The sequence below is a fragment of the Pygoscelis adeliae genome, unplaced genomic scaffold (genome assembly GCF_000699105.1).
Source record: "Pygoscelis adeliae isolate BGI_AS28 unplaced genomic scaffold, ASM69910v1 Scaffold67, whole genome shotgun sequence".
Classification (NCBI taxonomy): domain Eukaryota; kingdom Metazoa; phylum Chordata; class Aves; order Sphenisciformes; family Spheniscidae; genus Pygoscelis; species Pygoscelis adeliae.
In genome coordinates this window covers 2961584-2970411 of record NW_008825271.1, presented here as the reverse complement: position 1 = coordinate 2970411, position 8828 = coordinate 2961584, and the positions used below count along the sequence as shown (strand labels likewise).

The 8828-nt window shown below is 43.3% G+C and overlaps 1 protein-coding gene across 1 annotated transcript in view; it reads left to right on the top strand.

Moving 5' to 3' along the window:
• The first annotated feature begins 1047 nt into the window (after window positions 1-1047).
• The window catches only part of LOC103921753 (probable E3 ubiquitin-protein ligase HERC3), a 48961-nt gene continuing 41180 nt past the window's right edge, over window positions 1048-8828 (top strand). Inside the window, exons 1-2 of the mRNA XM_009329765.1 lie at window positions 1048-1120; window positions 2455-2712. Coding sequence (XP_009328040.1) covers window positions 2487-2712 — 226 coding nt within the window. The 5' untranslated portion in view covers window positions 1048-1120; window positions 2455-2486. The remainder of the gene's footprint in view (window positions 1121-2454; window positions 2713-8828) is intronic.

Genomic DNA, 8828 nt, shown 5'->3' with positions numbered 1-8828 from the left:
CCGTAGGGATTGTTAAACTTCAGGGTGCTTCAGAAAATGTGGCCACTAGCATGAATGAGGGTTGAACTCCTCTGAAATACGACCCCAGTGTGCATATGAATTACTGGGAGTTTGAACTCTACTGTTTTAAATAGTCTTACCTGGAGGAAAAACCATCTCTTACCAATCACGTTGCATCCCCCTGCCCATTACGGCAACTTCTTGTGTGGAATATGAACACGAGGAAAGTAATTAAAATATTTTTAGCATTTTAAATGAAACTAGCACTAGGAAAGATGACTGTAGTCTATGGGGAGCAGACTGTTCAGGAACCCTTTTAGAAAGATATCCCAAATTAATATTTAGCTCATGTTGTACAGTGTCATTGTAGTTCAAGTCATAGTAGTGAAATCTTTTCAGCTCAGAGGCAACATCCACTGATACTAGCAGGGAATGTGATCTTTGGATCTTCAGGTTCGCTGGTATTGTGCTGCTTATATCTTTGTAACAAGGTAATTCCCCAGGCTGAGAGAAATGGCAGTCCCAGGTTTCTGCTGTTTAAGATGACAGTTTTGAAATGATTCCCTGCCTTAGTGTTGCCACCTTCAGGGTGTTGCTTATGCTGTTTTTTTTTGAGACAGAACATGAAGTTCACTATAAATATAGCAGTTGTCATTTAAAGCACATGCATGCACTTCAATTTTACTGTGTCTCACAGTATTCCTATTCTTAGCGTAGGTAACAGCGTAGTCAGTGTAGAGGGTATCTTCCATCAGGCTTTTGTGCTGAGGGCAACCAAGTACAGAGTATACACAATGACTGATTTAACGAGGCAGAGCCTTGTAACCTCCTGCTTTTTCCTCTGGGTGCTTTGGAGCTGACCAGTGATAAGCACGTGTGGATGTGAATGAATTGTATGCTATAAAGGAGCAAGGGCTGTTAGAGATAAATGGGATTCATAGCATGCTTTAAAGCACCTAATAAGAGATCCTAGTAAATGGTTTGTGGTAGGAAATTGCACCGCTGATGAAGTACAACTGGAAAATCCAATCCTCTTCCTCCTCCATCCAGCTCAGTCCTGCCTCAGTGGAAGGGACCACACCTGACTGCGTGACCACAGCTGACAGGCAAGGATAGTGGGGTAGGAGATGAACACCTGTTGCTTGGGGCTTAGATTAGGAAAGGCTTTATTGCTAATACCTAGAGCTTGAATTAGCACCAGGCTTTGGAAACAAATGGAATGCATGTGTTTCCTATCTGCATAGGAGAGAAGGAATCTTGTTTCCTTGAGGAATCTTTCGTGCTTCAAGGGTTACCTTTTGCTTTTTTGATCCTGTGCTAAGGTAGTAAATGATGCTGCTGTAAATTGCCTTAGTTTAAAACTTGGCGTGGTGAGTCATAAGACTTGATGTCTCAGATCTTTTATTTTTGTCTCTTCTTTCTTCTTCCCTTTAAAAAAAAAAGCTTTAATCGGTTTCTGGTTCAAGCAGAGGAGTTCTTAATGTCTTATTAGTATAGCTCGTTTAACAAATAACCCAAACCTATTGAGATGAGGAGTGACAAGGGAGTGTTACTAAAGTCTTTCACATGCTTCTTCTGAAAGTGGTTTCCCTCCCCCCAGCTTTTATGCATTAGCATCCTGTTGTCATTATCAAGTTCAGGCTGAGTAATTCCTTGGGCTTTTTATATTGCTATGTTTTTTCCTTTCCCGTGTTACCCCACTGTCTGAAATCCCCGACTTTCACTGAGTGCAGCACAAAAGATAACACCTGACTGCTGGCAAGTTGCATCAATGTTATCAGTCCATTGCTGTCGGGGCCAAGCTGTCAGTGTGCTGCTCCACGTGAACTGCTGCTTCTTGAGAAATTCTTGCTGCAGTTTAGCAATGTGTGTGTACATGCACATATTTGGGTTGCAAGAATGTGTTCAGTTGAGCAAAATACTTCTTAATCCGGATTTATCAGAAATAATACGGTTCTGCATTGGCCAGTACACCACAAATACCTAGGTTGGTCTGTTCAGGACTGGTTTGACCACCTTTCAGATAATTTTTAAAGATTTCTTTAAGCAGTGGTTCCAAATATGACACTATAACTCTAAAAGTTCAGGTTTGGACCTGTTAGTCTAAAAGGTATTACAGTTGGTTTGGGGAGTTGGTTAGTTTTTGGTTTTCGAAGCAGTGATTTTTCTGAAATAAAAGCTCAGGTCTGCAGAGTTTCAGAACACTTCTGCTGCCCTACAGATGGAGATGGCCAGGGCACGAAGGTGCTGACTCAGTACCTGAGCTGAGCTTTCTTGATTCCTCTTTGTGTAATGGTGGAAATCCCTTTTACTGGCAGTCCACAAGCCTGACAGACGTGCAGGGAATGCCTTTTTTGGTTGTTTCCGCCTCTTGCTCTGAGGAGCTTATCTCTGTAGGATCACTTGTTGAGTACTTGCTTCATTCACATTCCTTCCCCTGTTTCTCTCGCCCAGGAAGGATACATGACTTGCTGAAAAGAGAGAAAATGCTATGCTGGGGATACTCGTCTTTTGGACAACCTGGGATAGGTAGCAACCTCCAGGTCATCATTCCTGAACCGCAGGTATATGGATTCATTCATGACAGAAATGTCAAGGAGGTGGCATGTGGAGGAAACCACTCCATGTTCCTGTTGGAAGATGGGGAAGTATATACCTGTGGCTTGAACACCAAAGGCCAACTGGGGCATGACTGTGAAGGAAGCAAGCCAGGTAAGTCTGCTTTTTAGATGTGCTTTAAACTGTCTTGAGGTTGGTGGGCTGAGAAGATGAAACTGCTTTGTGTTGATTGCTCTGGAGCAGCTAACAGAGCTGAAGATCATGTGTAGTAACACAGTAATGATGCTGAATAATATTTGCTGGCTCTGGAAAGCTAAAGCTGAGCAGCATGGGTGGGGAGACAGGTCTGCTCAGTTTGTCTGGGGAAATGCATCAAAACAGGCGAGCACAGATGGTCTCGGGGCAGATTTTGTTATTTGGCATTATCTTGCCTTTTTATAAAAGGGAAGAGAGGGCTGTGAGTCACAAGTGTCTTCTGCTTTGTCTTTCCAATTGCACTGCGCCCTTATGCCTACTCTTGTTTGGTTATAGTTGGGAATTTTGTCATTTACGTCAAAGAGAAGAGATCTGTGTTGAGTATAGTTGTGGAGAACAAACTTGGTTTTGGCCAAGAGGGTTTATAAATTTTGTTTTCCCCTCTTGGAAATCTCTTGTTGACTTGTGCCTTCACCCCTTCATACTTTCTTAGTCTAGAAGAAGGTCATTCCAGCCTTGTATTCCCCAGACTCAAACTGCATTTTCTTTGTTGTGTTCCAATGGGCAGAACCTGTGTGTGCAGAACCACAGGCAGCTAATGCCTCTCCTTCCCAGGGTCAAGGAGTGGTTTGGTTGTGTATTGTTATTTTGAGAAACCCTGAAACCTTTCTTATGGACTTTCTTTTGAATGTTGGCCTTCCAATTCAGCTTTCATTAACTTCTTGGTTTTGACATGTGGTAAAGATATAGGTATTCTGTTTCCATAAAATAATAAAAATTCCTCCATGGGTAATTAGAGCAATAAGACATCATCTTTCCTCAAACTGCAGGCTACCCTCTGTAGGGCTTGGGCCTTCTATAGCGTACTCTATTATTGCATGATAGATATGAGATGCGTACAACATAGCCACAGTTCCCCATGTAGTATCTGCAAATCTGACCTGACTGATTCCACTGCTCCTTTTTTCTGTCAGCGTGTCTTTTGTCTCTTTCTTTCAAAATGGGGTGGTAGATGTTGGGTGTCTGTGGTGCTGGATTAGAGAAGTTGACCTTGAATCTTGCCTCTCTTGCTTTTCCTACAAGTGGTTTCCAGACAATTACTAAAAGAGGTTGGGATTATCAGGAGTGCTTAAGTCCTCTCTGTGCACAGCCACTGTTTATCTTCTGAGGACTTGTAAATTTATGCCCTGGAATAAATGAGCAGCTTAGTAAATGGAAGCCAAGCTTAGTGAATATTCCACCCAACCTGATGAGGATACTTCATCCTGAAAATCATCTAATGAGCTGCATGCCTCTAGTGCAGAGGCCCCAGGAATTCAGTACTGTTCTGAGTGCTGTAAAGATGTGTACTCTGAGAAACATCTTTGGGCTAGCCTGCCGTTTACCCATAAAATAAATCAAGTGTAAGATGATAATGAAAATGGAGGCTTCACAGTGAGAAGATGATCAGAGCTGGAAATTTAAATCCAAATGCTGTAGACCTCTAGCAACTAGGTAATCCTGCCTTCAGCTAGGGCTGTAGAAGAGGGGCAGTCAGAGATTTGGAAATAGAAATAAAAAGTTCTTTAGGTTTGATGTCAAGTGCCTTTCTTCTACCCCTTAAATTAAGGGACTGTTGCTAAGATGTGACACCAACTCCCAGCCATCCTGCAGGTTTCATTTATTCTGAAAAAGGTTCTGCAGTGCTGCTCTCTGAGAAGCCTGTGACCATCCTTGAGAAACCGTGTTTCTATACCAACACAGCACTACTGGCTGTGCCTGCAGTGGGGTTTCTGCTGGCTGGGGCAGGTGGGAGGGATGTGCTGTAAAGCAAGCAACAGCTTCCCTTTTTAGCTCATGGTGAACAGTCACAGCAGTCTTTATGATAACAACAGTAAACCAGGGGAGACTGCTTTGTGTGGGTCTGCTTTGGCTTGCAGCAATGGGAACTAATTTTAGTTCTCCTTTGCAAACAGGAACAAGAAGAATCAAGCCCTCTTTCACTCCCATCTCCCCTGCATGGGATACAGATGACCTTATACCTTCTGTATAGAAAGGCATGTCAAAGATCATCTTTCTTATTCTCCATTAGTTGTGGACCTATGAATGAAGCCATGTCTGATAGGAAGTGAAGATGTATGTATGGGGTATAGGGTCGTGAGCTGATGAAGATGATAGAGAGAGGTGTCTGAGGTGAACAGGAGAAATGCCTGGAACTGGGAGTCTTGCAGCTGCATCTCTGTAGCCTCTGCCGGACAGGGCAGTGTGGGCTGAGGCCTCTTCGTTTTACTGCCTTATGGCTTAATTCTGCCTAGCCTGTGAGGGCAGCTAGAAGTGGCTGACCTCTGCCCAGCTCTGGAAGTGAGCCGCATCTCCTGCTGTGGGAGGCTGTGACACAATACTGATTGTGTCCTCCAGGCAGCCCCTGGAGAGCCCCCTCTGGACTTCAGAAATGCTTACCCCAGCCTGCAGAGTGGCTTGGTTGTGTTAGAGAGTAACATCAAGACATGTGCAGGGGGTCTTGAACCTTTTGAAGGCTAGATGACTTCAGAGGGGTGGAGTGATCTCCTTCCTGCTGCCCAGGTCTGTGCTTGTAAGAGGAAACTCCGTTTTATCTCTCACACTTTTTGTGTGTGTATGTGAGGCTTATGCTGCTAGCAAGCTAAAAGCTTCAATTAGTCTTTTCAGAATATATGATCATGTTGTTTAATCAGAGGTGGTTATTTCCCAGGATGATGTCTGCTTGTGAATAAAATTCTGACTTTGCAATGCACTGAACATGGATCTAACCCTGTTCTCCTTGCAAAGCTTGCAGGTTTTACTGGTGACTTCCAGTGGGAGAAGAGTTCTTATATTTGCAGTGAGTGCTTTTGAAGACTTTGCCTTCCTTTCTTCCCTTACTATGTATTCCAAATAATTCTTTTTTTCTCTTGTTCTGCTGCCCATTTACACATATCTGTAGTAGGAGGATGCAATTTTTCTTCTCATTCATGCTACTCACAAAAATGTCAAAAAGTGGCACAGAATCGTTTCAACAATTCCTCTTAGAGGAGTCCTTTAGAGAGCACATTTTGAAATTGAAACTTGTTAATTAAAAAGCTGTGTTTACTGTCACATCAGCGGAGCTTGTGGATGTAATGTAGAGACAGGATAGCAGCTGGTGAAGTGATTCCTGTGCCTCTCCACTACAGGGAACAGAAATTACTGGGGGAGTATGAGTCAATAGAGGTTTATTTTCTGGAAGTGCCCTTTCATTAATTTTACCACCACAATGTAAAATCCAATATTTAAGATGTCTAAGAAGTTTATCCTAACTAAAAGAATGTTCCTTTCCACTAAAAGCTAACAGCCTGTGATCACTTCCAACTCCCCACTTCTGAGCTAGGGTAATACTGGGTGTGCCACTCCTATGGGCTCCATCAAGAGCCACCTCCCCACGTTGTCATGCTATTTACTGTTTCATTCCTTCTTTGAATTGTGGTGGTTAGCAAGCTACTTGAGGAGTCTATCCCTCTCAGGGATGGATACCTGGCTTTGTTAATATTGAAATGATTGTTTTTCCTCGCCTCTTTTTTTCTTTTTTTCCCCTGAAACAGTCTATAGTTTGTGTCTCTGCAATCACTTGGCAGGGATGCAGAGGGGGCGATGCTGTCCCAGTGTTCTTTCACCATGACCACAGTTAATAAAGCTTCTGTCTGACCTGTCCTAATTTTCACTTGTGGTGTTATGCACTTGGGAGTCCTCAGAGTCTCTGACAATGCCTTAGGAGAAGCAACTTGGAGATCTTAGTTGTGAAGTATTGAGCCTACTGTTCTACAAAATCAGTTTGAGTTTGCATATTAATTCCCTGAGCATCATCAGGTGTTAACATACATTATGTCTCTAATGGGAAGTGATAATTTTGTACTGCAGTAGTTTAGGAAACAAGAAATCTATTCTCCATAGCTATATCTAAATTTCCACTTCTTAAGATCTGTAATCTCACTTGGATTGATTTTTCTTCAGGTCAGACATGATGCCTTGACTCCCTGTGATGATTCTTAGATAAGGGTGTCTTAGCTGAATGTGCATGCATGCATATGCTGGAGAACAAAAGACAGGCCCAGGTACTTAAGGTAAAGGCTCTTTTGGATTTGGGCTGAATTACAGAGGAGTGTGAAATAACCAGCTGGTTGTTAGCCATTTTTAAAGCTTTAAAAACATGCTTGAGTCTGAGACGTGGAACTTGTTTTCTGGTCTAGAGATTTGTTCTCTGCAAGTCATTTGGACTTCATTTGACTTCTGCTACTGAGAAAACCTGGGCTTTGGTAATTAGTGTCTCAGGAGAGTTACATGAAAATGTCTGGTGCTAAATTTGACTCAAACCTTTCCTCTGGTAACATACAGCAGCCAAAACCATGCTTTTTTACCAAATTTCCTATCTGGATGCAAATGTGCAGGGTAGCATTGCTTCTGTGTGCATTGTGGAATCTATCTGCTCATAGCTGCAGGGCTAGAAATATCATTATGTTCAATCTCTTTCAAAAAGCAGGAAAAAACCCCACCAAAACAAAAAACCACTACACGATCCCAATCCCCTGGATTTCTCTGAACTCAGTGGCCTTTCTTTTCAAACATCAATCCACTTGTCCTGAACTTCAGCACATGATTAGAGTGACCAGTGACCTTGGGTGCTCACTGTGGCATGCCTGTTAATCATAAACCCTGTAACAGCTGAGAATTCAGATGTGCGACCTGCTTGGAAGGACAGTCTGTATGGATCTTCCTCTTTTAGACTCTTCCTGGTGGGTGAGAAGTCAGCCAGGAGGCCCTGGTTGCTTAGGAGGAGGAGAGGTGGCAGGGCTTGTGTTTGTTGGAAGCAGCTGTGGAAATGAGCAGTTTGCAGATGAGGAGGTATGGCTGCTGCATTGAACAGGTAAGGTTGAGAGCCGCTCACAGGTGGGATGACAGTGGCAGGAGAATGGTTAGTTCCCCCTCCCTTCCTCCTCTTTGCATGAGGAGTGAAACAAGAAAAAAAGAGCTTAAACATCAGTAACTCCAGGAGGTTCCACTAAGCAGGCGGATGTGAGACAGTTTTGTCCCCCTCTTTGGGCATGGAGCTGAGGCTCAGCACACAGCTATTGCAACACTTCCCAAGTGCTGTGGTCTGGGAGAGTCCTGCTTCGCATTCATCACACGTTCTCTGCACCCCCAAAGCAGAGCCGCAGGCTGTAAAAGATGTAGTAGGGGCATGGCAGCCCTGCTTGTAGGCATTGGTCCTGCCAAAGCCTGGGAGGACGTGCCTGGAAACAAGCATGCTGAGGGATCTGCAGGGAGGGATGGAGCCATCTGGGGGACAGAGAGACCCTTGCAGAGTCAGGCCTTCTGTGCTGGCCTGCAGCAGCTGACTTTAAACTGGAAAAATAAAGGAAGGATTAGGACACAATTTATGTTTCAGCACCTATTGTAAATGTTATTTGTAAAAAAGAGTCAGATTATTAAGCCAGCCACCCTTTTGTGGAGTCGCGTATGTTCATTTATAATCATCCCTTTCCCTCCTTTGATCGCTCACAGGATCTGACGAAGCTATTTGAGGTTATGCGTTTACTAGTGACTGCAGCAACATCCAGCGACATGGACTTGTGTGGTGGTTTGTCCATCTCAGCTGAACTGGTGCAATTTGGGCTTCAGGATGATTTTAGGTTCCAAAAATTAGAAGGCTGGATTTAAAAATTACTTCATTGAGAAACAATATGTATATGGTTGAATGAGAAATAAAATCAAAGGAAGTGCTTTCCCTTAGATATCTTAAATGTGCATGTATTGTGTTGAATTGGTTGGCTGAGGGCTCTGAATATGCCAGATATTTATAGTGGGCTGTTTTAAAATTTGTGTGGTCTGGATCATGAGAACTGACTTCTACCAATACTCTCTGAGACTGCAGGATTAGGAGAGCCTAAACTGAAGAGAGATAAAGCTCTTCAGGAGAGCCTAAGCCGGTAGAAATCTGGTTTCTTGTCAGTAAAGAAACTTATAGTCCGAGCCTGAAATGGCTGTAATGTGTTCTCAGATGTAACTCTGAAGTGCTGTCTCTAAAAACAAAACAAACACCACCA